Source organism: Schistocerca serialis, chromosome 5 (genome assembly GCF_023864345.2).
Source record: "Schistocerca serialis cubense isolate TAMUIC-IGC-003099 chromosome 5, iqSchSeri2.2, whole genome shotgun sequence".
In the NCBI taxonomy this organism is placed as follows: Eukaryota; Metazoa; Arthropoda; class Insecta; order Orthoptera; family Acrididae; genus Schistocerca; species Schistocerca serialis.
In genome coordinates, this window is record NC_064642.1 from 36,575,194 (window position 1) to 36,600,878 (window position 25,685).

The following is a 25,685-nucleotide window of genomic DNA, read 5'->3' on the forward strand; positions in this document are numbered from 1 at the left end:
TGAATGTGCACAAAAATGACTTCAGTATTCTGTGGAATTTTAAAAAATTGGGTTGTAAAAATTGCTCTGAGTTACATTTTCAAACTATTTTGTGAGTGTGTTAAACTGGTGTTTTTCATTGAAGCTCTCAGAGTACTGAACAGAAAGAATATTAAAATTAACAGCATGTTAGCCGCTGTTAGAAATGTAACTGATTATTGAGAATAAATGCATGTTTATGTGCATTTGCACTCTGTGTACTATGAATTGTTGCATGGAAGCAAAGTTGTGAGCAAAAGATCTAAATGAATATGAGATTCTAGAGGTTTTTTGCACTCCAAAAACTATTGACTCCAAATCTGCAGTGGGATTGTTCCACTAGAAAATGCTGTAATATTGTATGCATACATGTGTGTTTCAAAGTCCAATTTTAAAAACATGATGTAAGTTAGTTAGTTTCACGTTCATGTTTAGTATTGTACTTTTAAACAGTTGGATATTCACGTGATATTACATCATTTTCTAATGAAACAGTCCCCCAGCAAACTTGAAGTCCGTGGTTTTCAGGGTGCAAACAACCTCTAGAATACATATTCATTTTGATATTTTGCCCACAACCTTACTTCCATGCAATGATGTAATCAGACCAAAAAGGAACTGAAAAAGGAAGCATAAATTAAAAGAAAACAGAAAGAGCTTGTAAATGTGTTTATCACATATGGCCACATGAGGCATAATTTATTTGATTTAATGTTGATGAGATGCCTAAATTTGTGATTCTAGCCAAGAAAATCATGTAGTACTGTTTCCTTTTCCTTTTTTTTTTTGGTTGGGGGGGATTGGTTACTTTATTTTCTCAGAATAAATCAGTTAGTTTCACTAGGAATTCACTTTTTTGTGTAAATTATCCAATTTTAGCTGTCACATTATTTGCTGTACTTGATTTTATGGTATGTGTTTTCTACACTAATTGCTCATTGCAATTTACATGTCTTCCAAAAATCTGATATGATAAAGGACATCAAATGATACAAATGTGTATAACATTTTATTTTAGCTCGCCGTAGTATCTATTTAGAATCTCAGCATCCTGAAGGCTTACAGAAAATCCAAGAACTTGAAGCACAAGGTCGGCCTGCTCGACTTGAAGTGGAGGAACCTGAAGTCACCCCGCCACGTTTTGTAACAGAACTTCGGGTGAGCTTTACTGTTATCTTCACATTAATTGTATGACATGGCAATTGATGGTTAATGAATATTAAATACTGAGGAACAACAGAAGTAGGATGTTTTTATTGTTTTAAATAATTGTGTTTTTAAATGTTTTATATGAGTTATTTCATTTTGTGACAGTGTCTTTATTTATCTTCATACTTTCCCTCCAGGGCACAACAGAAATATTTGAAGGGCAGACAGCACACTTTGAAGCCCAAGTGGAACCTCTGCATGATCCAAATCTACGTATAGAGTTTTATCACAATGGTAAACCTCTTCCTTCAGCATCACGCTTCCATATCACTTTTGATTTTGGTTATTTGGCACTTGACATAACCCATGCTGTTCCTGAAGATGCTGGAGAATATACTGCCAAGGCCATCAATGCCCTTGGACAGTGCACTTCTACAATTACTTTACGTGTGACAGGTAAGTTAAAGTCTAGAATACTAATAATAATACTGAAAAATGAAATAGTTAATACTAAACTTCTGTATCATTGAATACTCACACTTCATTTAAAGACAGTCTACACCAATTGCAGATATTATGAAACAGAATATCTTGATTTGATTTTGTAATTTATTGTTTATTACCTATGTATTGCATTTTCAATGCTTATTTTGTAATTTATGATTTTGTTCTTCTAAGTACAATGTATGCAGTTTAGTTAGCACTTGAAAAATGCATCTAGTGCAAACTTTGTGTCATGGGAAAAGAATTTCATTATGTTTATTTATTTGTGAAGTAACAACATATATAAATAAATGAAGTAGTATCTTGCAAGCAGTTCATTTGAATGTCTTAAAAAAAGTGATTCATCAGTTTGTGCCACATCCGAGCAAAACATGATGACGCCTATGTGTAGGGACAGATTCTGGATTACAGTGGAGAAGTGGAATGGTACTGCACGAGTTAAATTACACCTAGAATTTCAAGAGTAGTCTTATCAAATAGGCTTTACTAATATTTAATCAAAAAGAACAATTAAAAAAATGTTTCAGTGACTTCGTATTCTTGTTTGAGGTGTAAAATGAATTAATGATCTTGCTGAAATCAAACAATGGAAAATTCAGGATGGAATAATGAAATATTATGAAAAGAAGAGATTGCTACTCACCATATAGAGTTGTTGAGTCACAGACAGGCACAACAAAAAGACTGCTAAACGTGTGAGCTTTCAGCCAACAAACCTCCTTCTAAATTCATGCAAGCACAACTCACACACACAAGACCAGCCAGAGACAGTGGTTATGTGTGTGTGTGATTTGTGTTTGTGTGAATGTGTGTGTGTGTTGTCTACTTTGGAAGAAAGCCTTTTGGTCAAAAGCTCACATGTTTAGCAGTCTTTTTGTTGTGCCTGTTGCAACTCAACATCTCATCTGGTTGGTGAGTAGCAATCTATCTTTTTCATATTAGTGAATTTGTTACTTATTCACGTTATAATAATGTCTTTATTTATTACAGAAAGTAAGAAATTATACATCACCATAAATCAGTGAAACTGTTTTACTTTCCTACTCCTTATTCTTTACTGTGATGGTCTTAAATTATTTGCCTCAGACTTTTGCTAACTCATGACAAAACATGTCAGATTGCACCTATTACCCAAAAAGATAAGAAAATACTGTAAAAAATGATTTACTTTAATTCTATAATGTTCCAACCCTGACTTTGCATTGTTTAGTATACTTCTGAATCTCTTAACTGGTAATTTGCATAGTATTTATTGATAAGTATTGTTTATTGCTTTTACTGTCCTAACATCTATGAAAAATGTTTTCCAATATTTCCATCAAATTAATATTTGGAGCATACATCTCCAAAATATTGAAAGGTGAGTCTTTTTATCTCTACTTTGTCATCCTTTCATGTATTAACAATCCAGTAAAACGTCATTAATTTATTGTCATATAGTAGCGATACAAATTAAACATGACTTTTGTTACAGCTAAAAGCAACATTGTGCTCGAGTCCCAGCGACCAGAAGGATTAGATAAAATTCGAGCCTTGGAGCAGCATGTCCCATACCAGAGGCCAGAGGTTCCAGAGCCAACTAGACAAAGGCCTGTGTTTACACAGCCATTACAGAATATTGACTCTATAGCGGAAGGGCAGACGGCTCACTTTGAATGCAGACTGATACCTGTGGGTGATCCCACACTCAAAGTGGAGTGGTTCCGTAATGAGAAACCCCTTGAAACAAGTAAGTTATATTCTTAAGGCAAAGAAAAACTTTGGCATAGTGACTTTATGGAGGTCTTATCATGAAGAGCAAATACAAAATGTTTATGGCTTTACGAGAATCAAAGTTAAGTGTGTGATATTTCCATTCTGGGGCTGTTACAGTTAACCTAGTCAAAATGGATTCAAAAGGTGTAAGATTCAAATCTATTTAAGATTCAAATTTATGTACAGTTGTACTTAGGTTTTACAAGTCTCGAACAGTGTTAGACTTCTTAATGGTGAATTAATTTATTTGGTAGAGTACAAGAAAGGAGAGGCTCGTGAGTAAAATTTAACTAACTTGTTTGTTGATTGTCACATATCGTTTGTGTCTTATGAGAGTCTCCCTTTTCTTCAGTTTTCTAGGTATTTAACAGCCATACAATCATTAAAAAAATCTAAAATGACAACTGAAGACTGTTGCGATTTAATCCTTACTGGCTGAACTTCTATCATGAGAGAATTTTGATGCTGCTCAGTATAGTATCCTGCTCACCAAACAGTGGCAGGGGAAAACACATATAAAAATTACGGAAATGTGCAAACTTCAGAGCCAGTGGCTCCTTCTTCTGGCAGAAGTGTTGGAGGGGAAGGAAGAGGAGCAATGAAGGAATAGGTCTGATGAGGTTTTGGAAGTGGGAGTGTTACGGAAAAGTTGTCCAGAACTCTAGGTCAGGAAAGACTTACTGGGTGAGATGAGAAGGAAAGACATTGTTGGGGACTGTTCTGGATGAGATTTGAAAACCCTGAGCTTAGAGATGGAAGATAGGGCAATAAGCAAGACAAGAGATTACTGACAAAACATCGTGCAAGAGTTAAATAAGAGGGGAATGCTTCATGAATTACACATAGTAGACATGTGGAGGTGGTGGGTGAGGAGAAAAAGACAGGCCAGAAAATGAAATATGTAGAAGACCAAAAGGGAGCAAAGAAAGTAATAGTTACTGAAAGGGAATGTTGTGACAAAAGATATTAGTGTAAATTAAGGCCAGGTGACAGTGACATGCAGCAACACGAGTTCCCACATCTGGAGTTCTAAGAAACTGGCATCTGGGAGTGGGATGGGCACAGATTTCAGACGTACCACCCCCACCATACCTCTTGCTTGTCACTATTGATGCCACCTCCCTCTATACCAGCAGTCCCTATGTACATGGTCTATCTGCTGCTGAACACTACCTCAACCAGCACCCACCTTATTACAAACCTAGGATGTCCTTCCACCTCATCTTAATCAACTTTATACTTGTGAACAAGTACTTTGCCTTCTAGTAGCAGACATACACACAGATCAGGGGAACAGCCATAGGAAACAGGATGGCTACTTCCTATGCCAACCTTTTCAGGGGCCACTTGGAGGGGGCTTTCCTAGGATCCATAAGCCTTCAGCCCCTGGTGTGGTTAAGGTACATTGATGACATCCTTGCCATGTGGAATCATGGTGAAGCTGACCTGTTAAAATTTTTGGACTCTCTAAATACATTCTTGACAGTTGTCATTCTTTTCATGTCATATTCCCTCCTATACAGCCTTGGCATTCAAGGCAAATGTAATAATTACCCCACCTGCCTAGTTCAAAAAGTAAATTTCCTGGGCCATCACATCGAATCCTGGTATTGCTGATGCCTCCAATAAACAACCTAGGAGTACGTCTTTTGTCATTCAGCATTATCCTAGTCTTGAATCTATTTATTGGCTACTTCAAGGCTATGACTTCCTGAAGTCGTGCCCTAAAATGAGGTCCATTCTGTCTGATATTTTGCTCATCACACTTAGAATAGCTTTTCATCGCACCCCGCTTCCCTGCCCCCCCTCCCCCAACCCCTGTGACTGTCCTCGCTGTAAGATTTGCTTGATACACACTCCTGTGTTCACCTATAGCAGCCTTGTAACTGGCAGAACATACTGTCAAAGGATGAGCCACATGTGAAATGACACACCCACTGTATGTAGACACTGTTTGCTCTGCTACATTGGTATGACTACCATAGAGTTATCAGCTAAGATGAATGTGCATAGACAGAGGGCATCCTATTGTAGAGTGTGCTCTACAACATGACAGTTGTGACTTTGGTGCCTCTTTCATCATACGTGTCATCTGGATTCTCCCCCTTGATGCCAGTTTCTCAGAATTATGTAGATGGGAACTGATGTTAGAAAATGTCATTGGTTCTCACCACCCACTTGTCCTTAAGTTATGTCAATTCGTAGCTCTTGGCATTTCTTTTTGGTAACTATTCCTTTCTTCACTCTGTTTATTTTCTGTATATTTCATTTTCTGACCTGTCCCCCCCCCCCCCCACCCCACCTCCCCCCACTCCTTGCCCCTGCCTCCACCTGTCTACTACGTGTAATATACTTAGCTGTCCACTCTTACTAACTCACGCATGATATTTTGTAAGTAATCTGTCTCTTGCTTATTGCCCTATCTTCTACCTCGAAGTTCTCACGTGTCAGGTCTCATCCAGTGGAGTCCCCAACAATCAGTCTTTCCTTCTATTCCTGGCTGGTAAATCTCCTCTGATCAGGGTTTCTGGGTGACTCTTCTGTAACTCTCCCCGGAACCTAAACTTCGCCAGTCCTTTCCCTCATTACTCTTCCATCCCTTCTGCCAAAAGAAGGAACCACTGGATCCAAAAGCTTGCTCATTTTCTCAATTTTTATGTGTGTTTTCCCCTGCCACCACTTGCTATTTTTACCCATCCAATTATATTATATTTTCAGAAATTCATTAGTTTTGTTGATATATCAGAATAGATCCCATTTACTTGGAAGAAGTAATTAAAATGTAAAATTACAGAGCCCTTATACATTTGTGAATATACTACATGATGGTAGTGATAATGTGTTCAGAGTGGAAAGAAACACATATAACATCCAGATGAAATATCTAAAAAATGGTTTTCTCCACTGTCAAAGATGACAGAAAGAAGATGTTAGAAAGGCTGGAAGAAGGAGAGAAAATTAATTACTTTTTTTCTGACTTCATATTTGTCCAGATACCTATGTTGTAATTATTACTGTCCTGAACTTATGATAGAAACCCTGCTATAAAACAAAAAATTAGAATGTTGTTTGCTGAATGCTCATCTGAGGAAATACATCTGATGAAATACATTTCCATTTTACAAATCAATCGCCTAAGAGCAATGTGTAAATACATCTCCATTTTACAAATCAGTCATCTGAGAGCAACAGCCAAGGGAGATAAATGTCTTTGCTCTTTTTTATATTTTTTTAAATTTTTCGCTGCTTGTTTAGTTTGCTGTTGGACAGGACATACATATTGTGACTGGAGATCTTCATTTACAAAACTAATAATGTAACATATTCATTTCCTTCAGTCCCATATTGTTGCAGCAATTTCTGTGTAGATTTGAATGCAAGTTTTTGTTTATGATCTATTAATAGATATAAATAAATTTAAATTGTTGTGTTTTTTATTTATAGGCTCAAGAATTACGAAGACACATGACTTTGGCTATGTGGCATTGGATATGACACATGTTAGGGCTGAAGATGATGGTGTGTATATGTGCAGGGCTTCAAATGCTCTTGGTGAAGCTGTGACAACAGCATCTATGAAAATAAAAAGTAAGTATTACTGTAAACTGACGTTATTACATAGTTCAAGAATGAAGTAATGAACTGGAAGTATCCTCTGTTTCCTTTTTTATTGTTACAGCAAAGGCGGACATACAACTGGAAACTCAACATCCTCAGGGCATGAAACGAATTCAGCAATTAGAAGAAGGGAAAGCACCAGCACGGCCAGAACAACCAGAACGTGAATTTGACAAACCCATCTTCACACAAGTGCTCACAGGTCCATCTGAACTGTGGGAGGGACAGCATGCACATTTTGAGTGTCGTGTTGTACCAGTAGGTGATCCAAATATGCGATTTGAGTGGTACATTAATGGGACAGAGCTGAAATTAGGTTGGTACAGTTTCAATTTGTAAGACAAAATTATATACAGTAATATTTTTTTTCAGTAGTCTATCAAAATATTACATAAATAAGTCTTCATTTAACTTGTGGGAACAATGCCGTAACATGTAGGGTTCAATATGATATGTTTTTCTGTGCATTGCAGGATCTCGCTTCCATGTCACACACGACTTTGGTTATGTGAACTTGGATATTAACTCTGTCATTAGTGAAGATTCTGGAGTCTATATGTGTAAAGCCATAAATAAAGCTGGGGAAGCAGTGTCTTCAATATCACTGAAAGTAAAAAGTAAGTGTCTTTCCAGACAACTGAACAATTTCTTCATGAAATTATGTAACTTCTTCATTCTCAGTTTATAAAAGAATGAAGCAATTAAGAAGATTAGTACTACTAAGAGTAATGACACAAATACAATTCTTATGTCAGCAGGCATGAAAATTTGATAGTTGAGATATCTCATCCATGTAATTTACCCCCTTGTAGTTACCTTAATCTTGTTGGGCTTCTGATTCCATTCATTACCTCCCCTCTGCCCCTATTTATCCTGTTCATTCCCACTGTGTGAGCGTTTGTGTGTGTGTGTGTGTGTGTGTGTGTGTGTGTGACGTGCACACTATGCTGATATCATCAATCATCTATATATTGCTGCACTATAGGTATAACTTCAAACGTAAATGCTACATTTTAAATCAAACTGCTTTACTAACAAGTACTATTTATGAAATATGTGGTATCACATAAGTAAATATTTTTTTCTGTTAATTTCAGCACGTTCATCAATTATTGGAGATACTCTTCAACCTGATGCATGGCAAAAGATTCAGCTGAAAGAGGCAGAAATGAATAAAGTTCCTCCACAATTTGTAGATACAACACCTCAACAAGCACCTGTTTTCACAACTCATTTGACCAGCCATGATAAACTCGTAGAAGGTCAAAATATTTTATTGGAGGCACAAGTGGAGCCACGCACAGATCCAAACCTTCGAGTTGAATGGTTCAAGAATGGAAAACCACTTGCTACTGGCACTAGACTTAGGACTACGTTTGACTTTGGCCATGTCAGTTTGTCTGTCACTGGATTACGAGCTGATGATTCAGCCATTTACACCTGCAAAGCCACAAACTTACTGGGAGAGGCTGTATCAACTTGTACTCTCAAAGTTGAAGGTGAGTGTTGCTTTCATGTGAAGCATGTTGTAGTGGTCCATGTTCATCAATATATTGTTTGATGCTTTTAATCCTTTGTATTTTCAGATATATTTTTGTAACATTTATCCTTGAATATTTGTTATATACTTGACACTATTTGATAATTAATTTTTCGACACCCACTTGACATAGGCCATTTTGTTATGGGGTATTCTTCTGGAGCAAAACAACTTCTCATTTGGCAAGAGAAGGTAATCAGATGCATCAATGGGGTCAGAAATAATGAGTATTTTAGACCACATTTCAAGAAACTTCATTCTAAGATGTCCAACACATAGAAAAGAAGACCAACACAGTCAGAAACTATGACAGTCTATCAATCAACATAACACGTGTATAAACAACATCACACAGAAAAGGCTAATAATAAAAATGTTTTATATGATAGAAGAGTTAAAATGTGCCTTCAGAATATCTTCAGTACCGGTATTGATGTATTAGGGTGGTACATAAGTTTATATTGTCATTTTATCATTTGGCAATAGTGAGTGGAGCTGTTAATGGTGTGCCAAGTGGAGAAATCAGAACATTTCTGACATATTCTTGTGTCTGAGTCCATTAGTGACTCTCCACATTCAGGAAGACCTTTGGGGTTCATTGAAACACGTTAACTCACAATGACCCACGTCAGTGTACTCGAGACCTGGCAAATTCACTGAACTGCGATCATTCCACCATTGTGCGACATGAACAGCTAAAGGGGAAGGTTGAAAAATTGGATGTATGGTACAACTTGCTCTAAGACAAAATCGCAAAAATCACCATATGGCCACATGTGCATCTGTGCTTGCTCGTCATCAACTGGCTCATGAACAATACTGGCCATTCCTATCTTGCATCATTACTAGTGACAAGAAATGATGTCTTTATGCTAACATGAGGAAAAGAAAGGAATGACTGAGCCCAAGCAAAGCAGCAGCTCCCCTTATAAAGACCTATGCACATCAACAAAAGATGGTGAAAAAGCGATTGTGTGGTATACTACAGATTAAACTATTTACTGTCTGACTTCCAAGTTGATAGCTGATGTGTGGTGAAATGAGGGAGGGGACACATACATCCTGGAATATCAATGATAATATGAAAAGAATAGATTGCTATTCACCATAAAGAGGACGCATGGAGTTGCAGACAAGCATGATGAAAAGACTGTTACATATAAGCTTTCGGCCAAAGCCTTCCTCAGGAAAGAGAAACACACACACATTCACACCAGCAGGCACAACTCGCTCACACGTGACCACTACTTCTGGCCAGTCTGGCCAGACTACAACAGAAATGTGCTGAATAGGAGCAACAACCTAGAGCAGGTGGGGAAGGGGGAGGGATAGCAGGATACGAGTGGGGGAACTGGAATCGGTGCTGTCTGGTGGAGCATGCAAGGACTAGATGTGGCAGGATATAGCTGACAGGCATAGAGTCAGGAGGCTGTGTGGAAGGGAGAGAAGGAGAAAAATGGGCAGTGGAAGGGAGAGGAGCAGAAGGAAGGGAAAAGACTGGATGCACTTGCAGAGAGCAGTGTACAGTGAGGATGAGGGGAGGTCAGTTGTGAAGAGGTGACAGAACAGAGGAGGCAGGAACAGTTGTGTGAAGGGTAGAGGACAGTCAGTTACTGTAAGTTGAGGCTGGTATGACTTCAGGAGCGGAGAATGTGTTGCAAGGGTGACTTTCATCTGCACCCAGTTCAGAAAAACTGGTAGTGGAGGGGAGGATCTAGAGGGTCCATGTTGTGAAGCCGCTATTGAAATCCAGTGTGTTTTGTACAACTGTATGTCGTGCCACAGGGTGACCCACTTTGCTCTTGGCCACAGTTTGGCAATGGCCATTCATCTCACCCCCTCCAAAAGTAATGTTCTGTCTTCCACCCAAACTTCAGAACATCCTAGTCCATCCCTATGCCACACCCAACCCCAATCCCTTGCCACAGGAATCACGTCCCTGTGGAAGACCCAGGTGTACGGCCTGCCCAATCTGCCCACATGGGACACCGTATTCCAATCCTGTCACAGACGTATCCTACTACATCAGAGATATGCCACCTGTGACAGCAGCCATGTCATATACCAGCTCTGCTGCAATCATTGTTCTGGTTTTTATATTGGTATGACCAGCCAGCGGTCCACCAGAATGAATGGCCACTGCCAAACTGCAGCTAAGAGCAAACTGGACTAACCTGTGGCATAACATGCAGCCGAACATAAAGTACTTGATTTCAGTGGCTGCTTCACAATGCGGGACATCTGGAACCTCCCCCCCACCATCAGCTTTTCTGAACTGCTCAGACGGGAGTTATCCTTGTAACATTATTCACCATTCCTAAGATCATTCTGGCTTCAGCCTCCTGTAACCTACTATCCCACACCCTCCACCCAGCTATTTCTGGCCCCTCTGTGCTATCACCTCCTCACAATTCACCTCCCGTCACCCTCACTGTTCACTGCTCTCTGCGAAGCATCCAGTCTTTTCCCTTTTCCTGCTCCTCTCCTTTCCACTCCTCATTTTCCCCCTCCTCTCCGTCCCCCACAGCGTCCCAGTGCTGAGCCTGTCAGCCCTGGCCTGCCACCTCCAGTCCCTGCATACTGTGCCAGGCAATGCCAATTCCTCTTCCCCCAACCTTACTCTGCTGTCCCTCAGCCTGACTGCTGGTAGTGATCACGTATTTGTGAGGTGTGCTTGCTGGTGTGAACATGTGTGTGTTTCTCTTTTCTGAAGAAAGCTTTGTTCAGAAGCTTGCAAGTCGGCTCACTATTGGATCATGATAATGTATTTCATTTTTCATTTGCATGTGTCTCTGTGTAGTTTTTTCATCTTATCCATGAGATACATGACTACGATTGTAACTGTGTTCTAAATTAAATCAACTTCAGTCATAAAACATGTTTTATTTATGCCTAGCACAAGTCATACATTGTGGGTTCATCTTCAGATGCCACTTACAGTCCTAGTATACTTTGGTTATTTCAGTGTTTGTTACAAAAATATTCTGAAATTACTACATTTATATCACATCAATTCAAAACTTCCTGTGAAGTTATTTGAATGTCCACATGGAAGTTCAGTTACTGTAAAGTTTTACAGATATATTTATGCAACATTGTGTATTTCATAAACACAGAAGATAGAGACTGATATCATTATGCACAACACATCTCAATGCCACATTATAAACAGACTTGCTGTCTTTAGAGTAATGTTGCAGAGAGCAGTTGTTTTAGCTCTTACTGCAAATTAACTTGCCAGAGAGGCAGTTGTTATCAGGCATGTGTCAAAGAGAATGTGGACATATTTCTTTTGAACCATTTAGGAAAATCAGTAACAGTGGACCATTTGTATAACATCGGAAAATTAAATAAATGATAGGCTAAACATTTTACATGCTGAAAGCATGGGAAAGAAACTGGATGTTTTGGAAGAGTTGGAGGCTATCATTCTTATACTTCCTAAAAACAATGAAAGATATGCTTAATAAAATGATGAATATAACAGTCATAATCTTTTTTATCAACATTATTTTGGACTTTTAAGAAAAAAGGATAATGCAGTTTACAAAATGAAATCTCTTTGCAGTAAAGTGACAGAAACTTATGTGTCTGAATCAACAGACACTGAAAACCTCTGTGACAGTTTGTTGTATTGCATATCTGTGACATGTTTTATTTTTGAAAGAAAAAACATATTTATGTATTAATTTTGTGTTATGCAAAGAAATGTTCAAAAAATATAACTATAAATCTTTGAAGCAAGTGTATATTCAGCTGTACTTTCAAATACTGTTGACGTATGTTCTATTACACAAAAAGAAATTGCAGAATTGAAACAATAAACAAAAATGAGGAAACTGAAGCCACTTACATGTAGTTGATTGATTTATGATGCATAGAAACATACAATAACTCAGAAACTTCACAAGCTATTGAGCTAATGCTTTTCTTCTCATTTAAGTACACACGCTCACATTTACAGCAACACAGACACCCACACACGTGAATGTAATTTAATATGTTTTTTTCCCATTTGAGAGCAGTATGGAGCCCGAGTTACCATTTTCCTCACTGTATTCAGCATTGGATTGCTATAACAAAGCCTTAAGAAAGCAAACCAAGTTTCAGAAAGTCACTTTTTTAATTGTCAGAACAGTCAAAAAGTCTTATCAACCTCAGATTACAGATTTTCTTTTGGGTTGTTTGCAGTTGATTCATAGTCCTAGTGCATCACTGTCATGTAGTCAAATAATTACAGTATGATCATACCCCATCAGTCATAAGGCTTACAACCTAATCTGTATATAACTTTTTCATAAGTACTGTGATTCTTCAATTTTTCAGATATTATGATATTATGAACATGTGACAATAATTAAAATTTACGCCAATTCAAAAATATCAAACACTGTCAAAAAATTCCAGCAAAGAGTAGGAAGAGTCATTCGCTATTTTTTTAAAGTAAGGTCATGCATAGCTCAGTTGTGTTACCACTTTACCTGCTTCAACGTTAGGTTCTTGGCAAAATGTTGTCTATTGTATTAATGAAACAAAATGCTTATTTCCTTGGTTCACAAAATTTTATTATTATTTGTGTACAAGAAAATGGACTTATACAATAATACAGGTTGGACAACAATAAAAAAATGAGGTCATGAGGATCCCTATTTGTTTCAGTAAGTTCTTAAAAGACCATCTGGGATGGAATCAACGAATGAATCTGATAACGCTCTTTGCTTTGATAAAAGCTTTATTTCTCTGTGATTTTCCCAGAAATGATTCCATTTATTATAAGGTGGTGAAAATAGCCCAAATAAGCACTTCTGATTCAATCTTTACCACAAATGAAAGCTGAAGTTCGAGTTGCAAATTTTGCTAAACCCCGTCTTTTACATAGATCAAGGATTTAAACTGTCCAGTTGATATTTCTATTAAATTGTAGTTTCAAGAATGTGGTAGACCCCAATCTTACTATTTCCATACCCGTACAATTCATATCCACTCTTTTCTGCTGCCACCCCTTTTTTCGTTCTTGTGGCATTGAATAAACTGTATCTTCTTGATAGTGATACGTACATGGTTTGTGAAAAGTGTGTTTTTATCATCTCTGAAATGAAAATATGTTTAAGATATGTTTACTTATTCCAAATTCATGAGGACTATTTTGCTCAGGGTCTGAAGAAGGAACATCAGCATTTCTTTCTCTGTAAATATGTATTATGTATTTTCCTTTTATGACATGTTTTACATCCTTGAGGATCTCTTTGCTATGGATTTATGTATCAAAAAGTATATATAAACTAATCTACTATTGAGAGTTAGACAATTTGACATGAACAAGTCTAGAATCTCTCCAAAGATTGTGGTTGCAGTAACAGTCAGGCTTCTACAGTTCATTACCACACATGTGAATAAGTCGATAACTGCTACCAGATTTGAAGAATTCACTGTATTCTGAAAATTTGTCCTATTATTGTTACAAGTAGGAATAGTAATGTTAATAGTTATCACAAGTATTAATTTCTCAGTTAATTGGATACTAACTGTTTAATATGTTACCATAAATTAATTTGTTTTGCTAAAGTCTCACTTTATTTGACTTTCCAAAGTTGTCTTTACATTCCCTCTTATCATGCTACGACAAAACTGAATCACGTAATTACAGAAAAATTAAAGACCAGTATAATTTTTGGTATTGCATAATGCTTTCATACCATTCCATAGATCGACACTGGCTATTAGCTGGATCACTTCGTCCTGAGGCCTTACCAAAGATTGAAGCTCTTGAAGAACCAAAGGCTGGTCGTCCTGAAGCTCCTGAGCCTACCTATGAATCACCAGTGTTTATTACCCACTTGAATAACGTTGTCTGTACTGAAGGCGAGAGTGTTCACTTTGAATGCCACGTGGAACCTTCAAAAGATCCAACACTCAATATCGGTGAGTACTGATGTCCATGTCTTGTCTGTTGCACATGGCTGTTTTCTTCTGTCATTCCATTAAAAAAGCAACTTCTGTGATCACCTTATATATTTGGTAATCTGAAGAAATGCAAGAGGCCAAATGCCACCAAGTTAATTAATTGTATCAATGTTTGTTGATAAACTCCAAAAAAATATATTGTTTTGAAATTGTTGTCACTTATTAAGTATCGTGCATAGTGAGTGAAGTACACAGTACTTCCATCACACTAAGTATGGAGAAAATAACATTCATTTTGGACCATTAGTACAGTAGCACTGATGAAGTTTTTATAAATAATGTTTGGCAAAACTTTCATCCCTGGAAAAACATCAATTTTAAATTTAAAAATTTAATAAACACAAAGTTAAGCACATAAAAAGAAAAAATTCTTTAAATGAAACAACAAGTTTACTGTTACAAGACAATGTTTATTTGTCTCCATGGTGTGTTTCAAAGGTTTAAACGTCCATCATCAGGTGGATTTACATTTGTTAGTACAGCATTTGTGTGTGTGTGTGTGTGTGTGTGTGTGTGTGTGTGTGTGTGTGTTGTGCTATGATTTTTTGGAAGAACTTGTGGCACTGTCTAGTGGAGAAACAAAACACTGTTTCAGAACAAGGATTCTGATTTCTTTTGAGAAAAAACTGAATGTATATCTAATGGTAAAAATAAAATAAGTAAAATAGTGTACCTCCAGTGGTCACAGATTCCTTTCACTGTCATAACACATCACATGTATACCATCATAATTTATAAACAAATATGTCATCTGGAAACTATTAGGTGCAACGATCATACAGCAGAAGAGAACGTTATCACAAAGTGCAAAGAATATACATTGTAACAACATTATGTTCTGAAATAGTGTTTTGTTTCTCCACTGAACAGTGCCACAAGTTCCTCCAAAAATTTGTAACTCAACACACATGCACATGTCATACTAACAAATGTAAATCCTTCTGATGATCGAGGTTTAAATCTTTGAAATGCGTGATGGAGATAAACAATCAGTGACTGGTAACAGTAAACTTGTGTTTCATTTAATGTCAGTAACAGTCATGGTAAAGCTTAACCTAAAATGCTTGCATTGAGAAAAAATCTATTGGAAAAAAATTGTTAAATGTGCAATGATATAGATGGGCTGGCCAGTACTTACTTTGCGGTAGCACAACTGCCATTACTGCCAGTGAAAATGTAAAACTAGGAAACAGTATACCTAGATGTTGGAAGCACAACTTTTTTCTTCAGAGAGGAAAGATGATTGAATGGAGAGAAGTTGGGCTGTGGGGTGGGTCAGATTAAGAAATGATTTGAAGTGTGGTGGGGGTTGGGGAGTCGGGCATCAAAAATATGGTAGCAAGCATTAAGATTTAATAGAAGGGAGGGACAGAGTGAGAGGGAGAAATGGGCCAATTGAAGAAGAGAAAGCATCATTGGAAATAATGATGCTAACAAATTGTAATAAATGGAAATATAAATTAAACAAAAGAGTAAGAGAGGAAAAAGTATAGATATAAAAAAAATTATAGAATAAAAAAAGAGAAGAAGGATGAGTGAGCTCCAACTTTTATCACATTCTATCTTTTTGTTACATGTTTTCTGTATTTCTGGTTTCCATTTTTTCTCTATTTTAATATACTTTATTGACATTATTCTTGCAGAGAGCCACATTTTTATCTTCTTCTTTTTGTAATCTATCCTTGCTTTTCGCTCTATAGTTCCATTCCATTTTCTGTGAAACAAACCATTCCATTTTATCTGAAATACATCTGTAACAGTGCTTATTATTCTACAATCTTTGACTTAATACTCTCTCTCTCTCTCTCTCTCTCTCTCTCTCTCTCTCTCTCTCTCAGGCATATATTCCTTCTGTTTTATTTCCCTTCCTCCTTACCCAAGTTGAGTTCCTATTTGTTTGAATTAAAGACAAATAGGGGCAAAGTAGAAATGAGATAAGAGGTATTATACACACTTTACTTTTACCTCACATCAACACAGTTTGTTACGTTTGAGTCAAAGAGAATTTTATGACACACAGAATAAGTATGAGTAGAGTAGGAGAGTATGAAAAAACATAAGAAGGAAAAATGAATAAAAAAAAGGTATCCATCAGCACAGAAGAAACATCAAAGAGATAAGTGAACAGAACATGTCTGGTGGGTTCAGGGAATAAGAAGCGTAGCTTAGAGCAGAGTAATACACTTTATGTATGAATCAAGAATGGAATATTAATGATCACACTGAATATATCAGGATACCTTACTGATGCTATTGCAAGATTTTAGTCAGAATCTCAATCTTTTGATAAATTAAATTCCTTCTTAAGAGACTAAGCAGGTAAGAAATAGATATTTCGTATGTTGATCTTGCATTCTCCCATGATTTTATTTAAAAACTTTTTTTTTCATAAATGTTCTGTCATATGTGTGTGTGTGTGTGTGTGTGTGAAAGAGGCAGGAGGGCGTGGGAGTGGAGCATGGTGTTACGAGAGAGAGAGAGAGAGAGAGAGACTGTACTGTATATGTGGTTTTTTTTTTTGAGATCATTCTTGTTACTGTTGGTTATCTGCATTGATAAAATGGTTCTGTAATGCATACACTCTTTTTCTTTTACAGAATGGTTCATAAATGGCAAGCCATTGCCCACTGGTGCTCGCTACAAATCCACTTATGATTTTGGCTATGTGGCTCTGGATATAATTCATGCTTATGCAGAGGATTCTGGTGTGTACAGCTGTAAAGCCACAAATAGCAAGGGACAGGCTGCAACATCAGGAACTCTGAAATGCACAAGTAACTAAAATTTAATTCTAGATATTAATTTATTATTATAGAAGTCACTTTACTTTGAAACTATATCTCTCAATTTGGAATGGATTAATTTCTTACTGCTCAAGTACGGTTCTACATGTAGTGATGAGGGATCTATGACACTGTTCTTTTTGTCTCCTTTTACAACACTGGGTGAATCATATTTACACTGCTTCACAAAATTTAAGGACCAGTTTTTTCAAACCCAGTAATTGTCTCCCATAGTGACATATAAGTTGGAAATGTGGCTCAAAGGTGCCTCCAACCTAGCTCAGTATGTGACAAAGCAAGCTGGGATAATTTTACTTCCCCTCTTGTTTCGCCATCTGCCTCCTTAAATTCGTTTATTCATTTTTAACTAATTACCACTGACACACATGAATGTAATCTGTATTTCCATAAAAGAGAAAGGTTGGCCCTCAGTTCTAAAGAATATAACACCAGATCTAATTTTGTGCTTAGTTTTATGTATGTAACTGATTTTCTAATTTATTTCAACTATTCCTAGTTAGTACCTTTTGTTATAGAGTGAAATCAGTAGTTGTTTCATAACTTAAATTCTATTGTTGACATGTAAACAAATACAAATTCTGTACTAATTATAAACGTTTGAAAGATGAAACACTGGTATTCTTAAAGGATCTGTTTGGCTCTATTCATAAACATGTTAGTAAAGCCAGCCCTTAATTGATTCCAAAGTAATTAACAGTTTTGTCAAAAGTATTGTTTGTGTAACTATAAATGTTAATTTCATCATTTAAACAAATTATTCAGTCTAAACCTTTGTGCTGATTTTCGGCTTGATTGTGTTCCGGCCGTGAGTGTTAACGTCAATATTGGCCTCGCCAGAGGTACTGGACTGCCGAGTTGGCTGCGAGTGGCCCTCTGGCAACGGGGAGTGGAGGATTAAACAGCACCAAGCAACAAGGACAGAACGGCAGAGTGATGGGGTCCATATGGTCCAAATTGTGCATTTAATACTTTTGGCACTCTGTGGTAGTGGACTGATGGTGAAACTGAGACGCTTGGAATTCAACACTTTTGTGGAATGATAAGCTGTGGGCTCTGCAGTTGTATGGACACAATTACGGCGAGCTGTGGCCGATGTCGTTTGTGGGTGTTTTGCCATGGCAGATAAACAAGACAGCTTGAGCCCAACCTGGACCTGCTGTGCTGTAGCATGTTCGTCCACAATAAGGATGTCATGATATTGGAGAAGAAAGTAGTGGAATACTGCACATGTACTAACCTTCAGTGACTTCTGCGGTGTCAGTTTGCTTAACTGTGTGGAGATTGAGCAGTAACTGTCACTTTTCAAGGGAATTGATGAGTGTGTAAAAGTGCAGCCAATGCTGGATGGGCGTTGTCATAACGTTATTATATTTCTTATTTGTGAACATAAGTTTGTTATCAGGATTACTCATTGAATAGATATGAAATTCAGATCTGCACTGTAGTTCAGCAGGTTACAAATACTGGAATTTGTTGCTGTTATTCGAGTCTGTTTCCCTTAGCACTGTGAATATGATGGCGTGTGACACACATTTGAGAGTTTGCTGTGTAGTTGTGAATTCATCATTCACACAAAAGCCAAGGTGTTTTGTTCTTTTTAATTCTATAAAAATTAAAATCTAGATCTGTATTTGAACACACGTGTTTTGTAGATGAGCTCTAACTATTCCAACTTTGGGCCTTTTTTAAAATACTTTTACTGCAAAGTAGTACTTTGCTCACTTTCTCACTGTTTCATGCTTCAAGTTAGTGATCTACATCTACATCCATCTCTGCAAATCACTTTGAAATGCACACAGAGAATACTTTCCATTGTACCAGTTATTAGAACCTTTTCGCATTCAGAGCTTGGGATGAGTGATTACTTAAATGCCTGTATGCGGGCTATAATTCACAATCTCAATGGGAGTAATATGTAGGGGGGTTGTAATATATTCCTAGATTTCACACTTGAAGTTGGTTCTAGAAAATTTCTAAGTTGTCTTTTACTATATAGTTTGTGCCAGTCTTCAAGTGTACGCCAGCTCAGTTTCTTCAGCGTATGTGTGACACTCTCCCATGGGTCAAACAAACCTGTGACAATTTGTGCTGCTCTTCTCTGTGTGCAGTCCATATCCCATGTTAGTCTTGTTTGGCATGGTTCCCACACAGTTGAACACTATTATAGGGTGGTTTGCATTAGTCTATTGTATGCAATTTTCTTTTTAGACAGATTGCTCTCCCAAGTATTCTACCAGTGAGTCACATCCTGCTGTCTGCTTTACCTATGACTCCACCTGTGTCCACATTGTATTTCATATCCCTGCAAAGTGCTACACCCAGGTACTGTGACTCACTGATATTGTAGTCATTGGATATTACATTTTTTTGCTTTGTGAACTACAAAATTGTACATTTAAGAACATTTAATGCAAGTTGCCAATCTTTGCATCAATGTGAGATTTTAGCAAGATGAATACTTGTGCAGTGTTTTACAAATATTACTTCATTATACATAACTGCATCACCTGTGAAAATCTGAGACCACTATTAGTATTATCTGCCAACAGACTTCCCTTTGGTACTGTTGAAGATCCTTCTACATCAGTCGACCATAATGGGTGGAGTGTCTGGTTTGAAATGTGACACACCGTTGCTATTAAAGTCTGTTGATGTTAATTCCAATGTCAGTACTATGAAGCATGACACAGAATAGTGGCAGAAACCAGTAACAAAATGTCCTGAGGTGACAAGACCATACAACTTACAGAATAGTTGGTAAAACGCATTTACAGCCATGAAAACTATTAAAATCAAACTTATTTTCGCATACAAGACAAATTGCTTTGGGGAAATGAATTCCTGCCTGAAAATATTTTGATGAAACAAAAGGCACCTTGAGAAAACCAATGTCTGTTGTTAGAAGAGGGAGAAAAATAAAGAAAGGTTCAGATATAATTTTAAAGTGAACAATACATCTTTTGACAGAATGAGAAGGTAGAGCAGAACACCAATATAATGACTGCAGTGCTTCAAGAGGTTATGGATGCAAGAGAGGAGAAAGTAGTGGAAAAATGTTAGTAAACAATTTTGTATGAAGAAAGAGAGAGGAAACAGATTAGCAGGCAAAGGAGATTGGGGTCATCTGGGTTCAGAAACATAATATGCTCCATTATACTGTGGAGGCATATCTCCTAAGTTTCTGCTTGCTAAAATTATAAGTGTTATTACCCAGGGTGTGGTTCAGGTTGAAATGATCTGATATGAATCATTTCCTTGATAGTAAGGCATTATTCCTTTTTCCTAATTTTTCCATGTCTCTTTTTATCTCTGCTTGCTCTTCACAAAAGTTTCCTCTTTATGTTTTAATTCATTACTTGTTCTAAATTTAATTTAATTTTTTCCTTTCTTATCACTTCATGTGAACTATGATTTCTCTGTTAGTTTGTATAGCATACAAAATTTGTTATCTTATTCTGTGTTGAGACAGGAACATCTCTTATAAATGTTGTCAATGTAGAGTTCGTCCTTTGACAGTCAACAGTATAAGTATTTTAACCTGTGTGTTTGTATTTAGGCTTTATTTAATTATTTTGACTTCATCATTTTTATTTTATATAATCAAATAAGAGAAAGATATACCATTAAAAGAACATAAGAAAATCAATACATTGAGAAGGTTCTGGGTGGCAGAATCATGAAAAATTATTCTTACAATGAATTCCACTGAACTGTATAACAGTTTACATTTATTGCATGAAAATTTACAAGCATACATTCATTGTGGATTCTTGAGTAGAACTAAAACAATGTAATGACTTCTCATTTGATTGATACAATTTATAAATACATACTTGTGTGATTATTCTTGACCTCATTTTCTCTGAGGGCCCCTTCAACATCAATGCGACATCAGAAACGTCATGGCGTACAAGTGTCTGCTAGTGAACTCCGACTCCATGCCACCCCAAGATTACCTCAGACAAATAACAATATGACGTCAACAAATTTATACACTTAACATAACATATCCTACATAAAAATGCGGACCTGTGCACCATTTAAATATGTGCTTTAGTGTAATATTAATAAATGACACAGTTACTCATTTATATGCGACGATGAGGGTTCAGAAAACTTTTCAGTTCTGCCCTTAAGAAAGTATTCTGAATTGAACTACTCAATTTCTGTAGCCTCACAACAGGTTTTGTTGACATGACACCTCTTTGACCCATTATTCAGAAGGTTTTTAACTTTTGTTAAGCCCATTTCGACTGCTGTTTACATGTTACTAATGTTATAAAATTCTCTTAGAGAATGTTTTTGGCACAAATTAAATAAATTATTCTACATTGTGTGATTGTTGTAATTGTCCTTTTTTCTCCTCTTTCAGGCAAGCAAGACATCTTCTTGCAGACACAACATCCACAGGGTGAAGCAGGCCTTGAGGCTGTGCGTGAGGCAGAAGGAGCATACTTATCAAAATATCAGAGGCAGCCTCTAGCTCCTGAAAAAGATTATCCAAAGCCAGTATTTGTGGTGCCACTTCAAGAACAAGTAACACTGAATGAAAATGAAGCTTTGCATGTTGAGTGTCAAGTTGAGCCCAAGGAAGATCCAAATCTCAAAGTTGAATGGTTCTTCAAAGGAAAGCCTCTTGAACATGGTAATACCTTGGTACCAACAGATTATGCTTGTGTACTTCTGTGTAATACAATGCTGATATATAATGAATGTGTTAATTAGTGTCAGATGTTCCTAAGTTTTTTAGGTCACAAGGAAAACAATATATATGTGTTACTACTGATGTGTCGGAAATATTAGGAGCTTGCATTTAGCCAGAACATTTTTGGTACATAAGGTACTTTGAAAGCCATGATCAAGAAAGAGAGGGGTGGAGGGGGAAGTAGGTGCATGGAACTAATAGAAACCAGTAGTCCTGATTTGGTTGCAGCAAAAGCTGAATGTTGGATGCTTTAATAAAACTGCTGAGCAAAAAAAGTTAATGCCAATCAGAGTTGGTAGAGTGACACATACAAATTACTGTAACGTAAAAACATATATACAAATAAAAATAATAAAATGCCATATGTAATATGCTCACAAGTATGTATAAAGAAATAGATAAAATTATAATACTACTTTGAGTAATATAAAACAATACGAAATTAGACAAAGGAAGAATGGAGAAAGAAAAAAAGGAATGTTTCTCAGTGGATACAGTTGATTTACAAAAAATACTTTGTACGAGTTACATCCATTTTGGCCCTAGGCCTTGAGTGTATTCTTCTCTTTGGCAGAATGCCATCACAGTGTACCATTTTCTCTTCACTCTCGAAATGAATGGAACATCTGTCATATTTTTTGTTCCTTTTGACCTAATTTCTTTACACCTGCAGTTAGTGAATGATACAAATTGTAGTTCTATAATAGGTGACTGCTTAGTCCTTTGAAGATTTCATTTTGGTGTCTGCTTTACAAGCCCCTTTTTTTTGCAAGGCTGTGAGGGCAGGTCGTCAGTCGTGCTTGCATAGCTCAGTCATAGAGCACTTGCTTGCAGGAAAGGTCTGGGTCCAGGTCACAGTCTACTGCACAGTTTCAATCTGCAAAGAGTCTTAGATCAGCACACACACTGCTGCAGAGTGAAAATTTATTCTGTGAGCAATCTTGTAGGTTATCACTAAGCCAATTCTCCACATCAGCCTTTCTTCCAAGAATGTTAGTCCTGCAAGGCATGTGGGAGTACTTCTGAGAAGTTTGGTACGTAGGAGAGAGGTACTGGCGCCAGTAAAGCTGTGTTGGCAGGTCATGAGTGATGACTGAGTAGGTCAGTCTTAAAGCACTTTCCCTTGAAAAGTAAAATTCCTAGGTTTGAGTCCTTGTCAAGTTCACAGTTTTAATGTGCCAGGAAGTTTTGTTCTGTTTTGTTTTTATGCTGTAAACTCTTTATTTTCACATCAGCTGCATTGATTCCTTTTCTCATTTCCTCAGTTAACTACAATAAAGTAAGGAAAAAAGGATGATTTAACCATGAATATTTGGACTGCAAAAGAGGAGAATAGATATCTCAGTTGGAAAACAACTAGATAATGACTTGATCATTATGTTGTTGAAGGAATGAATCCAGTATTTACCTGAGTTACCTTAAGGAGACCATGGAAAACATGTCAGGAAATTCATAAAAATTATGTCACTGGTCAGATACAGGAATGTAATGACAATGGTGAAGATGAATTCAAGAACATTTAGTACAGAGGAAGTTGAATGAAGAATTATAAATAGCATAAATGGGTATACAAAGTCTGAGTGTGAGGGAAGCTATTAGTGCAGCAGTGACAGGAGGATATAAAATTTCTGTTCATCAAATATGAACTGTAAAGTATAAGGTGAAGAAAGACACTGAAATTCTCACATGCACGTCCCACAACATTACATTTATGTATAATAATTGAAGTCAATTTTTGAATTGCTCTAATGCTCACAACTACAAGTCAAGATTTAAAAAAATCCAAACAAACACAACATGCTCACCTAGAGTTTAGAGTGAGAACTGCATTATATAGTATTACTGTTCTAATATTTTTTCTACAGATGTAGGGTACAACACTGAAAATTATGTGAAATTTAAAAAATATGAAGAGAATCTTTTCTTAGCCTCCTTAGAGAAGTTATGTGAATTATAAGAATGAAGATCTCTAATAGAACTGTAGATAATATTATTCATAGTTAAATAAGTCTCCCTTGTTAACTGTATATAGATGAGTATCATTATAGGGCCATAGTTAGAGTTATAAAATAAACAGATACAAGTTGAAACAAACACTAACTTGCTGCTAATTTGATGTGTGACACATAGGCACAAAAGAACTAACCAGCTTTTCAGCTACTCTTCTTTTAAACAGTGATGTGCACATTCAAAGGCAGCTGCGTTATTTATTCTGCTCAGAGAGAGAGAAAGGCAGAACTGTGCACTGAAGTTGTGCTTTCGAGTGTTCTGCTGAATTATTGTTTCCATTTTATGCATAACTTGGCAGGAACACACCATGACTGTGAATTATTGTTTCCATTTTATGCGTAGAGACCCAGAAGCACACCATTAATCATTCACATGGGGAATGCCTGAGAGATCACAATACTTTGTAGCGTTGCCAGTGTGCCCCCTGTCTCTGCCTCCCACCACATACTCAGGTGTTCTGTCCTGTGGCAGCTGGCAGTGCTGGGATATTCAGTGCTGATGAGAGACATTATTCTACTTCCAACTCACTGTTGAAAAATTTATGTACACATATCATTATCATTATCTTTGATTAATGCAATATTTTCTGTGGTTGCCATATGTCACCCATAATGAATTCTGCAGTGGCAAAATATGTGTCACCGTATGTATACTAGTACGAATCTCATTTTTAATCTGCACCTTTTAGTGTACGCTACAGACACGTACTATAAAATAATGCTATTGGCTTAAATTGCGTTGTGCATGTACACTGTCCATTGCTTCTGTGCCTTGCCCCATTACCTGGCTTCTCATGTGTACACACATGTGGCCATTCAATCACTAATGTTTATGAGAGATTATTCAAGATGAAGGATGTGAGAGGAAGAAAATGCCTCTTCCACCAACTGGGATATTTTGTAGGTTGAGTGAGTCACTGAGTAGCACATTGACTCTGGATAAAGGGGTATGATTCAGGGTATGAGGGCATGATTTTGGACAGAATATCCTCAATCTCAGGGTGTGCAAGAGCTAGTAAAATCTTGGCGAAGGATGTAAAAGCATTTTCTATGGCTTGGGAGAGAGGAGGAATACTAGCCAGTGGTTGGATTACAATGGTTATGGATTTATTGCTGTCACAGGGAGAACTGGCATGGGAAATCTGTTTCTGAACTTTCTCAGTGGGATACTGTCTGCTTGTAAAAGCTCTGGTGAGGTTTCATCATACATAATTTGGATACCCCATTTCTCACTGCATTTGTGGTGCCCATCAGTGCTGAAGCTGTAGGAAGAAACATTGTGATTTGTAATGGACTGCTGCTATCAGTGTGGTGGTACAGCTAGTGGATGGTGTGTTTGATATGAAATGAGATTTTTGTGCAGTTATATGAGGGGTGGAGATCAAACCTCCACAAAGGTAAATCATGAAGTTGAGCAGAATCACGTGAAGTGAATTTAGGAGTAGATGAGGTTGTGGAGGAAAGAGTGGAGGCTGTTCTTGCCTTGTGTCCAGATGAGCTTTATAATCATCTGCTGTTGAATGGTTGTATTTCTTCAATTTTGTTTATTGTTTTCACCTGGGGTTTTCATTATAGTAATAAATATTTAATGTTACGGTATATTGATAATTTTTACTTAT

At 37.0% G+C, this 25,685-nt stretch overlaps 1 protein-coding gene across 1 annotated transcript in view; it reads left to right on the forward strand.

Annotated features, from left to right (window-relative positions):
* Positions 1-25,685, forward strand: part of LOC126481730 (titin) — a 534,189-nt gene that overhangs the window by 129,329 nt on the left and 379,175 nt on the right. The window contains exons 36-45 of the mRNA XM_050105683.1: positions 1,037-1,176; positions 1,365-1,623; positions 3,146-3,400; positions 6,871-7,014; positions 7,106-7,360; positions 7,518-7,661; positions 8,142-8,543; positions 14,291-14,506; positions 17,146-17,322; positions 21,725-21,997. Of these exons, the coding sequence (XP_049961640.1) occupies positions 1,037-1,176; positions 1,365-1,623; positions 3,146-3,400; positions 6,871-7,014; positions 7,106-7,360; positions 7,518-7,661; positions 8,142-8,543; positions 14,291-14,506; positions 17,146-17,322; positions 21,725-21,997 (2,265 nt within the window). The remainder of the gene's footprint in view (positions 1-1,036; positions 1,177-1,364; positions 1,624-3,145; positions 3,401-6,870; positions 7,015-7,105; positions 7,361-7,517; positions 7,662-8,141; positions 8,544-14,290; positions 14,507-17,145; positions 17,323-21,724; positions 21,998-25,685) is intronic.